Source organism: Poecilia formosa, unplaced genomic scaffold, assembly GCF_000485575.1.
Source record: "Poecilia formosa unplaced genomic scaffold, Poecilia_formosa-5.1.2 Scaffold302, whole genome shotgun sequence".
NCBI classification, from domain to species: domain Eukaryota; kingdom Metazoa; phylum Chordata; class Actinopteri; order Cyprinodontiformes; family Poeciliidae; genus Poecilia; species Poecilia formosa.
Window position 1 is genome coordinate 486,380 of NW_006800241.1, and position 13,438 is coordinate 499,817.

The following is a 13,438-nucleotide window of genomic DNA, read 5'->3' on the forward strand; positions in this document are numbered from 1 at the left end:
ATAGATAGATAGATAGATAGATAGATAGATAGATAGATAGATAGATAGATAGATAGATAGATAGATAGATAGATAGATAGATAGATAGATAGATAGATTCAGACTTGAAACTTTGACTTAGTTGCAAAAACCGTTTTACATACATAAGAATAAAGTTATTGTTCACTGAAACAATTAAGATAAAAAAATTATATTAAATCTCTGCCTGAATAACTGGTTGCTAAAAATAAGATGCAGTCATATTTCATTCATTATCAGCTCAAGAATTAACTGTGAAACAAGTTGTGCTCAATGCAGAACGCAAACAGGACATATTAAAAAAAGAAAAGAAAAAGAAAGAAAGATGGCGGCAGACCCCCTTCTTCTTCTGCTTGGGGCCTCATATATTCACGGGGCGCCTCTGCTTTTTACGTTTCCCCCCAATTTTTAATATCTGATCAAATATAAAGCAACAAATTCATATTATGGCTCGGGATTGTAAATAGTAATGACTGGACGTCACGGATGAGCTGCTGCACTAAAGGGAAACCGGGTTTAAAACAAACAGCGGTCTGAGTCCAGAGGCGGACAGTTCGGTGCTTGAAATGCGGCGTTTCCCCCTCTTTTCATTTAAAGCTCGTAAATCGAGGCCTCCCTAACGAGTAAAAAAAAGAAGTTTCTCTCTCTCTCTCTCTCTCTCTCTCTCTCTCTCTCTCTCTCTTTCCTTCCCCTCTCCTCTGGATTTATGGCCTTATTATGAGCAGGCCGTGAAATGCGCACGGCGACGGCCGTGTCCGCCTCATTCACTCTGCTTCAGCGCAAACTGATTGCTGTGCTATTTATGAGCTGATTACCAATTTAATCCTAATTTATTCCAGCAGCCGAGGCAGCTTGTGTATTTCCAGCGGAGGGAGAAGCGGGGCCGTAATTTAACCCTGAAGGGCTGCAGCAGAGAGGAAGGAACCACTTTGGTTTAGACGAGACGCGCACACACACACAAACACACACACACACGCACGCACACATACCTACACACACACACACACACACACACGCAGCATAAAAAAATTAAACCAATAATTTTTATTTTGAGTCATAGACTCCCTGTGTTTATTACAAAGAGAACTGATTTGCTTGCGAAGATGAATAAATGTTGCTTATGAATGAAGCTTAGCCTTTTTTTCAGGAATATGAAGCGCAGAAAATAATAGAATAGGAAGCTACAATTAAATAGTTTAAACGATTTTTTTAGTAACAATAATAATGTGAAATTATTTTTAATCTAATTGAATTTTGCTGTTATTTCTTTAATTATATTTAAAATATAATAAAAAACATGTCAATGAAACGTCACACTTTTTTAATGCCTTAATATGCCAAAGTTTCCACCCAAACATTTTTTTTTTCTCTCATGCAAACAAACTGTACAATTTATTTTATAAAGATACGTCAGAAATTGATGGGTTAGTGCGCGTGCCGGGTGGAAAGGCTCGCGGCGCTGCGAGCACGAGAAGCTGAGCGCGAGGTCTTTCCGCTAGGACACGGCAGGTCAACTCCTCTTCTTACTGTGTTTTTTTTTTTTTTCCTTTGGTCCGTGCGCTTTAAATGAGCGCGAGCCCCAACCCAGAGCATGAAACAGAGGGGATTAATGAAAAGCAGCTCGTGCTGCGCTCCGACTTTAACCTGCGGCGCGCGAGAAGGCCCGAGCCGAGCCGAGCCGAGCCGAGAGGGTGCGACCCGCACGTGCAACACATTAACACCCACACAACGAGCGCGTGAGCGCCCGACGGTAAAAATACCACATAAGTGATAAGACACTAAGAAGTCGTCGTGATTTCATGTTTGGAAAAAAAAAGCAGAGGTGAGAATTTAATAGTATATAGATAAGGATTATCTATAAACATTACAAACTAAATAAAAATACATCTATTCATTGACTTCAATATATAGTCCACGATAGATTCATATGATATTTTGAGAACACCTTTCCATTTTTCAAAGTAAAAGCTCTCCAGACGGTCTCTTAAAGCATCTTCTATTAGATTCACTCCACAATGTTGTCGTTTTGTTTGTGCAATAATCTGAGGTGATAACCACCAGAGGAATCACTAAATTACCTCTAAATATCTGTGTGCTTTCACAACAGAATGACGGCCTGGTGGATTTCTGATGGTGATCATTTCTGTCTATTATCTGGCTCTCATCTCAGGAGTCTGACTGATAAAATAACACACTAAGACATCATCCAGACACTTTTTTTTACAGCGTTAAGAAAATATAGGCAACTGTCTAATAATTCCCCCCCCCTTTTTAAATTGCATTTTGGCACTTCACAGTTGTTGCAACCTTCATCCTCCCTACGTCAGAAGCTGCCTCTGCACACCTGTCTGCTTTTCAAACAATCGATGTCGGCATCTGAGGGCCGTTTGGGCCAAAGACGCTCAGCTGATAAACCGATGGGCAGAAGGTACTTCTTTTGGTTCTGACCTGCTTTTTTCACAGAACTAGGCAGCATGGATCCAACCCTGCTTCTATATTTTTATTAGAAGTAAGACCAAAATAAAGAGAAAAACTCAGCAAAATAAAACTCATACAGGAAAAAAAAAGAAGGAAAGGATGAAAGTAAAAAAAAGAACAATCCATCAAACAGAACAAAGGAGTCAATCTTTTTTTAAGTGACGGTCTTGTGTGGTTTATATTTAGACTTTAGCTCCTTTATTTTCTTATATTCTGTTTGGTCCTTGCGTGTGTAGACTTCAAAGACTTTACCCAAAATAAGTAAAAGTATGAATATAAATCACAACAAATGCTCCAAACTCCTGATTGAAACCTTAAACACACTGTGTGGATGGATGGATGGCGAAGGTCTATAGAGGTACAGGCCTTGTACCATATAAATGAAAACTCATCCTTTAACACACTTTATTCCTGCTAACATTAAAAAATGACTAAATCAAAGGAAGTCACTCAGCTTTTTTGTTATCTTCCTAGAAGTGAGTCTAGGAAGATAACTGGTACATATACCTATGCCTGAATCGATAAATCAATTAATCAAATAATAAATTAAAACGAGCTCAATAATTTCCATTTGAATGATTTGTCGTTTTTCTCTTTTCTCTCTTTCTACCAGGAACTTGATGACGAAAGTCTTCAGTCTGGTGTTTTGGTCTCAACTGGGTCATTTTATTTAGAGAGAATACATAATTAATTTTATTTGTTATTTCTGCTGTTTTCTTTATTTATTTTTGAATATTTAAGATGTCTTCCAGTTGCACTGCTAAATGTTAATTAGAATTTAAACTCTATTGATCTTTGAGAATGTGCTGTTGCACTATTATGCAGTAAAAAAATAAATAAATTACCATTTATCTCAGTAAGTTCTGGGGACAGTTTATCGTGGAGGAGCCTAGCAAACAGCCCTGTCTGTGCCTCAGTCAGCAGCTGAGCCCACCGCCTACCTGCCGGCCTTGGTGATGATCATCTCCGTGCCGATGTCGTGGAAACGCTTCCAGAGGTCGGCGCACTGCAGCTCCACCTGGATCTCCTCCATGGAGGCCGAGGGCGAGGCGTCGCAGGCGCCCGGGGCCAGGTCGGCGGGCGAGCCGAAGGAGCACGACGTCCTCTCGGCCAGACCCTCTCCATCCGAGCCGGGGCTCGCCTCTGAGTCTGGAAGGGGGCGAAAAGCGGAGGGGGGAGGAAGTGATGAGGAAGGCGGCTCTGGATTAACCGAATTTTAAAAAATAAAAAATATAAATAAAAAAGTGTGTTTTTCTTTTCTTTTTTTTTTTTTCGTAGAGGAAAGTTGGCTCGTGCGAGCGCGCGCTGCAGCGTCCCTCCAGTGAGTCTTCATCACCGGACCCCCCGCCGGGCTTGGCTTGCCGTCTCGTGGAGACAGAAGCGGGATAAAAGCTGCGGGAAGCTTCTGCAGAGCTACGAAGAAAAATGGTTGCGCTCTCTTTTTTTATTGTTTTTTCTTTTTCTGGCCAGGCAAACGATGAGAAAGGTTTGGGATATGAAACTTCCCATAAAGTGATTATTGACAGAAAAGATGAATTCACAAAAATAATCAAAAGGTTAAATCGGATTAAAAAAAAAAAAGAAAAAAAAGCTCGTTTTATTTTAGAGACAAACCCACACTGCAAAAACACAAAATATTGCATTTTTATTTTAGCTTCTAGTGCAAATATCCTAATACACTTGAAATAATAAGACAAAACATACTTGAAAAGCAACTTTTCATCAAAATACAGGAGCTTGTTTTAATTCCTAAATATGGACATAAAAGTACTAAAGTAGTAGTTCCACTGTCAAATTATTTCATGTATAACATGGGAAAATGTTCTGTTATGGGTTAAATAATCTACTTGTACTTTTGTATCAATATTAAGGAATTATTTACTGAAAACAAGCTCCTCTTACTTGGAAGCTTGTTTTAAGTCAATAACTTCTTACTATTCACAAAAAAGCATTAGTTCCATTTGCAGATTATTTCACGTGGAAAAAATGCTTAGTTATATATGAAACAATCTACCAGCGGGACTTTTCGTTATATATTTAGGAATTATTGACTTAAACAAGCTCCTATATCTTGCTGAAAAGCTACTTATAATTTAGTTTTGTCTTATTTCAAGTGTACTAAGATATTTGCACTAGAAACTAGAATAAAAAGACTTGGTAAGTTGTGTTTTTTTGCAGTGCACAGGAGAATTTTCAGCCCAGTTTGTGATCAAAGTCATCAACTACACTGTAATAAAAACAACACATTCAGAGAAAATTCACATTTTTTAACACTATTGCTAAATTATATCATTAAATACCTTCCTGTAACAAGACTCACTTTATTAGACAGCAGAAGTTCATTGCATCTGGTTAGAATAGACTGAAAAGCATGATATTTCAATAATGGTTCATGTCTCAGTTGAAACCAGGTCTTCATTTGTGTTTCCTTTTATTGTGGATGACAATCCAAAAACGTTTCTAAAGGAAATATTGAAGTTGCTGGTCATGGTTGTGCTGCTGTGGGAGACCCAGCGGATGTGTCTGTTGTTACAGAGGGAAACTTCTCACTATTCACACTTGTGAACGGCTGAATCTCATAACCGCATCCTTCATTTGTATGTTTTTCATTTTCATGCATTTACTCTCAGAGATGGAGCTAATTAAAAGTCGGGAATTCCTCGTGCAGATGAGCGGTCACATGTTAACGGCAGCGGGCCGAACACACGACCTTGAGGTCACCCAGTGCTGAATTACGTCTTGCTTTTAGGATTAGGTAATCTCTAAACTCCAACAGTCAGCAAAGTTCATATCATTCTAGTTTTGAACGAGAAAATAACGTGAGCTTTATGCTTGGAAATAGAAAAAAAAACAATTAAATTACAAGTTTTATAAAAAAAAAATAAAAAAATTTGAATTAGACGACAAATGTATTAATCTTGGCAAACATTAAGTGTTTAGAACTGTTTACTCTCACCATAAATCCACGCTCAAATATTATATATCCCAAAATACACCCACGCCTGCCACCGCCACAGAGTAAAACGTCTGTGTGCGCTTATTTAGATTTGAAAATAACATGGGGGGGGATGCATCCCAGAATGCCTCGTGATTTTTCCAGCTGGGGCATCAAAACCTTTCCGTGCCCACGATATCCTCACTTGACCGCCGCGCGCTTCATCTCATTTCACTTTTTTGGAGAAAATCTTTTACAACAACCTCGCTCGCAACCCCAGCGCCACCCAGGAAAAAAAGAAAGAGAGAGAGAGAAAAAAAAAGGCAGAAAAATGCAATAATGTATTATTTATTGCTGGTCCTGACACACCGAGGTTGGCTTGGCAGTGCCGGAGGAAGGAGGAGGGTGTGAGGGGGGGCTAGCACAAATACGCTTATGCAAATGCAAGGAGAGAAAGAGAGAGAGAGAGACTGGACAGCGTCCCGGGCGAAACCGCCGCAGCGCAGCCAAGCCTGCCGGAAAGGAGAGAAGGAAGGAAGAAATGGGGGAGATGAAGATGAGGGAGAGAAAGACAAGAAGGCGAGGAGTGGCGAGGGGCGTAATGAGCCCTGAGAGACAGTGGGGGCGGAGGAGGGGGGAGTCTTTCCATCATCCTTCCAGTGTCACTGCAGCCTGGGAGGACTGTCGCACATGATTAGTGTCCGCTTCGCTCCTTTAACTGTTCACACTCAGGCAGATAGACACTCAGCTGCCCCCCCTCACACTTTGTAAACACATTCTGCCCGGGTAAAAGACGACGACGAGCCCGGTGGCTCCGATTCCCACCGGGCCCCAGCGCCGACCGCACGGATGAGCTCATTACGACACGCTCGTCCAGCAAACGGTCGAAAGATTTTTTTTTTCTTTTTTTAAACGTAGCAACACCGTAGACAGTAAGCGCAAACACACAAAATCGTACAGTGATTTTGGTCTAGTGTAAATATCTTAGTACACTTGAAATAAGATTAAACTGACTCAAAAGTAACTTTTTAGCAATATATAGGAGATTGTTTTAAGGCAATAATTCCTTAATATTGATGAAGGAGAACTGGTTTTACTGGCAGATTATTTCACTCACAATAAAACATTTTTCCACATGTTTTAAGTGAAATAATCTGCCTTTCGTACTAGTACTTTTTTAAATCAATATTAAGGAATTATTGACTTAAAACTAGCTGAAAAGTTACGTTTTTTCCCCATATTAACATTTTATTTCCAGGTAACACATTAAATAAATTTGTTTATTTGGGTTAAATTGATTTATTCTAGTACGGCTAACAGACTGGCATAACATTTTTTAAAATTTGTTTTCAGCTAACAAAATACAATATGTAGAACCTGTTGAAAAGTGAAAAACATTTTAAGTCAATATAACATTTAGAGATGGGAAAACTGTGGTTTTTAAACTGAAACTCATTCATTAAATCCTGAAAGAAAAATTGAAACTGTGATATTTAAAACTCCAAAGAGCTAAAAACAATAAAGGATCATTAGGATACAATAAACAGTTTTGGTTCAGCTGACATGTGGGACCTTAAACTGATCAGATACAGTAACATATTCCAACAGCTTGACTTGAAAAATGACATTTTAGAATTTAAATCTTCAGGGGGAAAAAAAAATACATATCACAAACAAGAGACTTAAAATAATAAATCTTAGAGCGTTAAAGTAGACCTACACTGTATTTTGGTTGTTGTTTTAACTGTAAAGCGACTGTGTTCACGGCAGTTCCTCAGGGTTGGAACAATGGGCTGGTGTCCCTGGAGATTTCATGTGAGTGAAACTGGCATATTGCATAGAGTGCAACCTGTTTATAGCGTGGAGCTGCAGGCTTCCAGTGTATTCTTGTGAAATCTACAAATAGAACTGCGACATGAGTTAATCATTTATATATGTCGCATTTAACGGTCCTATTGAAAGGCCTGTCGCAATAAGCGATAAATCAATTAATCGCATGATAAATTGGAACAAGCTCGTTAATTTCCATTTGCGTGATTTATCATTTTTCTTTTCTCTCTTTCTACCAAAAACTAGACGTCAAAAGTTTTCAGTCTGCTGCTTTGGTCTCAACTAGTCCCTCTTTTTTTTTCTTTTAAGGGCTTTTTTTTTTTTTTTTGCAGAGACTCCATAATTTGTTTTCTTTGCAGTTTCTGTTGTTTTGCTTATTTATGTTGGATATCTAGAATGTCTTCCAGTTCCAGTGTTTAAATATTCATTGGATTTAATGTGTACGGATCTTTGAGAATGCCTTCTTGCATTATTTTGCCACTATTAATGGATCACTTTAAAATGCTCTCAAAACATCAATATTATCGTTTATCGCGATACCTTCTGGGACGATTTATCACCCATAAAATGTGTTATCGTGACAGGTTTAGCTGTCAGTACTGCCTGGCTGCACTTTACTTTAACTGTAATTTTACTTTACAGCTAAAATACCAGAGCTACTGGGTAAACTGTGTGTCACTGTCTTACAGTTTCGACGATAAACAATACACAGTTTGGTTTAAGTTCTGCCTCCTTTTATTTTAAAACTTTAAATAAGTTAGATTGTTGGAAAAATTTTGGTTTGAAAAAAAAAGTGCATTTGTGGTTAAAAGAAAAGGAGGCTTCAGGGGAATCAGCTGCACTGCAGAGACTGAATAAAGGGATAATAATGACAATAATAATCCACCAAACTCATGTTGCGCTATTTAGGACGCTCAAAGACGCTGAAAGATAGAGAGCAGGTAAAGAAGTCTGGATGTCTTGTCACCAGGCTGGAGGACCCGTCCTCTGACACTCAGCAGCCACACACGCACGCACACGCACGCACACGCACACACACACACACACACACATACACGTCAGCATGGCTGCAGATCTGACCTGAAATCAGCTCATTTTCACTTCTCTATCACTCAGCGTCCAGTTTTCAGCTTAGCTTTCATTTTGCTTTCTGAAAAGATGCTTTTTATTAACGAGGGGGAATTTGCCGTTCGTTTCTCTCTGTCACACACACGCACACGCACACACACACACACACACTCATTACCTCACACACTCTGATCGTCCTGTGCTTGACCCAGCGTGAACCAGCTCCATGCCTCACGTCATTCTGACCTCCGACTTCACATTTAGACACATTGGTATCAGTTGGAGCCGCGCTGAACGCTGGACAGCTTAATGTGTCGTTTAGCAAGAAATAGGAGCTCGTTTTAAATCAGTAATTCCTCAATGTTCATGAAACAGTTCTAGTTTCATTTGCAGATTACTTCATGTACAACATGGGAAAAATGTTTAATTATAAATGAAGCAATCTACCAGTGGAACTACTGATTTTTGAGTTATATATTAAGGAATTATTGACTTAAACCAAGCTGCTATATCTTACTGAAAAGTTGCTTATGAGTTAGTTTTGTCTTATTTCAAGTGCATTAAGATATTTGCACTAGAAACCAGACCAAAAATACTTGGTAAGATTTTTTTACTTTTATTTTGGCACTTGCTTTTCTGAAATAACCACAGTTTCATTGTTGCTATAGTTTCAAAAGTAACACGTTAACAATTGAACATTTTTAACCTTCACAAAGACACTGAAGGTCAGGCTGAGTCAGCTTCATCAAACCTGACAGCTTTACGGACACATTCAGCAAAAATGTCACTTTGTGTAGAATGAAGGCAACCGGGTTGACGACTACTCAGCAATATTTCACCTAATGAAATATGTTTTTGTGTAACATGATTTCTGCAAATTCTTCCCTGAAACAGTGAAAGCAAACGGACCATAAATGTGAAGAACAAAGCAGGTCTGATGTGAACGTGAAAGACGTGCCGCCGTCTAACTCAGGGTTATGATTAAATCTTAGATGCTGGAATTCATTTTGCAGCCTCTTCATTAAGCCCACACATTTCCATCCAAACATTTTGAATATTTACACATGCACATCCCGTCATGTTTGCAGTTTTAGTCACAAGTTAAAAACGAGTTCATCATTCATGTTCAGAAATCAATGAAGCCGTCTTCGGGTTCCAGTTTATTCTCTTTGACGTGTCTGCGTGATTTACGGACGCGGCTTTTGGCTCTTATGTTTTTTGTTTTTTTTGGGCTAATTTTATAGGATAATTATGTGAATGTAAAGGCGTCTGGTTCAGCTGAACACATATGAAATATACAGACACGTATGGAGGCTGAACCATACACTTATGATGGCCTCGCTGTAACTGAGGCCTATATTTAGGTCGGCTTCTCAGTGGGAAGCAGCATCAACTGTCAGGCTGCCTGAGCAAACATTTTATTTACCGTCCAGATAATTAAATATGTCTTATTTGAATTCATTACATATGAGAAAACAATTCAAATATATGAAGTTGTGAACATTTCCTCTCCTTTCTTAAACTGTTTTTGACCCCCGCTGACCCTCACTCGTAAATAACACATCATAAACCAAAAATGTTTTAATATAAATTGCTTAATTTTACAGCACAGTGACTTTCCTGACTGATTCAAGACTTTAAAGTTTCAGGTTATAATAATAATAATAATAATAATAATAATAATAATAATAATAATAATAATAATAATAATTTTGGATGTTCTAGTGACTGGAAGAAAAAAATATTTTACGCTGGATTTGGAGATAGAAACATTTCTATATATTTTTGTTTAAGGATAAGCTCTTAGTGAATATTATTAAGGATCTGGAAGATGAACAGATCAGCTGTGATGTGTCCTCTTCTGTTAAATAATGTGAGGTCTGGTTTTAGACAGGCTCTGTTAGATCAGCTCAAAGTTAACACAATTATTTTGCTATATAATCGTCTCACCCAACTGTTGGAGAGTGTGTGAGTGTGTGTGTGTTTTTAAGAACTGTTTCTGTGCGTAAAAGCTGAGCCTCTCTAAGAAGTGGAGCTGGGGTTTATAACAGATGTAGTTTCACTTGTTAATTGCCGCTTTAACGGATCCATATTAGAGCCGTGTGGAAGTAGGAACTTTGTGAGGTCTCACAAAACCAGCTTTTCCTTTTTTTTTTTTTTTTTTTGTGTGTGTGTGTGTATGCGTGTGTGTGCTAACGGGCCTGTAGAGCTCCTCCGGTCAGCCTGTTTAAAAAAAAAAAAAAAACTGCTGCAGACTCAGTCCTGCTCTCTGTCTTCTCAGGCTAATAAACGTGTTATACGACCGGCCGGCTTCCAGCCTTAAAGCCTGCTGGAGCTGAGTAAAGAGAGAGAGAAGAAGAAGAAGAAAAATCAAATCACCCCGCTAAGGATTCATCTAAACCACATAATGTGACCACAGAGACTCGCTGTTCTTGGTCACCGCCGCCTGATGCTCCACAGCGGAGGGCTTTAGGTCCGGAGCGGGAACCTGCCAGGAGCCCCGGCGGCTAATGAGAGGAGGGGGCTCTGGGTGGAGGAACGGGGGTGGGGGGAGGAATTACTCCAGATAAAAAATATAGTGCTTCTTATTCAGCCCTAAGTTGACTGGGATGACCACCGAGAGTTAAAAAAAAAAAAGAAAAGAAAAGTTTTAAGTTCGATTTTTGTTTGTTTGTTTACCATCTTTGCCCCTTTTAGGGCTCACAAAAAAGCAGTGCTGCTTCTAATTAGCGCTCCCTCATTCAAACCGCAGCGCAGACAGCTCAGTGCTTCAACAACAACACAAACAACACGCTTCCTGTAAGGGTTCAGGGACACAACTCCATTCTTTTCCATGTTTCTTTCTTCTTTTGCTTTTCTCTTTTTATTGGAGCGAAGAGGCGCGCGACGTAAAAAAGAGCGTTGAGTTCCGTCTCCCGAGTCCCACACCGAACCGAACCGAACTCATCACGATGAAATCAACATAGCATTAAAGTGAAATACCTGTTTGCTATTATTATTATTATTATTATTATGTATCTAAATCTCCAAATACACAACCTGTGCTTTTAAACCGTGTATATATGAAGGGTCTAATTGTGGCGGCCGGCTTACTGTACCGCATAAGCCTGTACACTTTCAGTCCGGAGTATGGAGGACACGTCTGAACCTTAATCTGAGAAGTTCGGGGTTGAAAATCTGTGAGCGGAGGCCTGACGCTGGCGCGCGCGTTAGAGCCGGGCGCACGCGAGGCAGCGGGAGGATTTCACGAGGCAACTTAAGCGGCTGCTATTGCAACACTGGCTACGGCGCAGTCCCACATGTGGAAAATACATGAAACGGGCAAGTGAGATGAAAATTAAAAATAATATTTAAAAAAATAAGTATGAATGAAGCCGTTCACACACTGCGGAGACAAACTGAATAATAATAATAATGATAATAATAATAATAATAATAATAATAATAATAATAATATGTATTTTGGGGGGAAGAAAGGTAATTTTTTTAGTTAATACTTTTGGATATAAATTACGTCAAAAGACACGTAAATTAATTAGTCAATCATTTATTTGCTTACTCAGCACTAACTTTGTTCAATTCCAACTAAAAAGACAGAAAACACACAAAAAAAAATCTGAACTGTGACGAATGAGTGAATTCATACTGAAATTATAAACTTTTTAAAGACGTATCAACCTCTCCGAGCTAAGACGCGTAGTTTGAGTCTAATGAGTGTAAAGTGCCGTTGCTTAGCTGAAGTCTCCACAAGTTTCTCAACTACGAGTGTTAGAAGAGTTTTTTTTTGTTTTTGTTTTTTTTTGACCTAACGAGAATATTATCTGCCTTAATGTCAAAGTTAATATACTTGATTAAAAATTCAGATAAATGTAGTGGATACTATTTATTGCATTCCCCCCCCAAAAAATGTAGTTTTATGCCGAGTACAGTGTGGTTGTAGAAATAGAATACGAAATATGAAATTATTAATAAATAATATGGTTGCTCTTTTATTTTTTGTCAAATTTAAGCTGTAAAACTGTTAACAGTCTTTTTGTTTATTTTTTTTCCACTCCATTTTACCTGCATGTATGTTAACACAAACAAGGCTGGAACACACATTTCATTGCGCTTTGCGCCCCTGTCTGCGCTCTAAGCGGCCTCCTGCCTGACCTGTTCTGCGCGGGGTCAATTGATTATTTTTGCGCACCTGTCCTCTCGGCATCAGGATGTTTCAATCTGTGGAGTCTGCTCCTGTTTCACAGCGAAACGCGATAGATGAGAGTCACGGGTGGTTTACGGCCTAAGTTACCCAAAGGTCGACTGGGTTTTTACGCACCAAAGTATTCAAGACACACACCGTGACTGCGTGCGTCCCTGGACGCTTCAAAGGTGCAAACCGAGTCTTTTTTTATTATTATTAATTTAAATCAACGCTTTCTGTGTCATATAGCTGTGTGAGGAAAAAGCAGGGCCTGCACGCGTTCCTTTTTAAATGAACTGCAACAGTTGTGTTTCTCTGCCCTGTTTTTTTGCTGGAACGCAGCCGCAGAGGAGCAGATGCATTTCTCGGAGTTAGACTGCGGAGCATATGCGCTCTGAGTCAGAAGCCTGGGGTCCATTAGCCTGGAGCCACGACGCAGAGAGACCTGTCGGGGACTTTTAGCGGTGTTTGGTGCTTTTTGTTTTTAAAGGAAATTTAAAATATATATATATATATGTGTGTGTGTTTGTGTCTGTCTGTGTTTGTGTGTGTGTGTGTGTGTGTGTGTGTGTCTGTGTGTGTGTGTGTGTGTGTGTGTGTGTGTGTGTGTGTGTGTGTGTGTGTTTGTGTCTGTCTGTGTTTGCGTGTGTGTGCGCGCACTGACCCGGGTCCATATCCAGACAGTGCGCCGGATCCTCTCCGTCCGTGGCGAGGCTCTCCATCGACAACTCCAGCTCCTTCTCCTCCCAGCCCCGGAGCTTCCTCTTCTTGTTCGATCCGATCAGGGCTTCCACGGAAAACGCGTGGGCTCTAGAGCTCAGAGCTGCGGCCGATCGCCTCCTCTCACTCATTTCTCTCAAATCCACCCGAAAGTTGGGCAGGAGGAGGAGGAGAACGCGGCGAAAATTCACAACAACAAGAAAACC

The 13,438-nt window shown here is 39.7% G+C and overlaps 1 protein-coding gene across 1 annotated transcript in view; it reads right to left on the bottom strand.

Annotated features, from left to right (window-relative positions):
• The window catches only part of tbx15 (T-box transcription factor 15), a 55,198-nt gene extending 41,766 nt beyond the window's left edge, over window positions 1-13,432 (bottom strand). The window contains exons 1-2 of the mRNA XM_007572509.2: window positions 13,177-13,432; window positions 3,438-3,645 (exon numbers count right to left, since the gene is read on the bottom strand). Coding sequence (XP_007572571.1) covers window positions 3,438-3,645; window positions 13,177-13,363 — 395 coding nt within the window. The 5' untranslated portion in view covers window positions 13,364-13,432. The remainder of the gene's footprint in view (window positions 1-3,437; window positions 3,646-13,176) is intronic.
• Window positions 13,433-13,438: the final 6 nt, after the last annotated feature.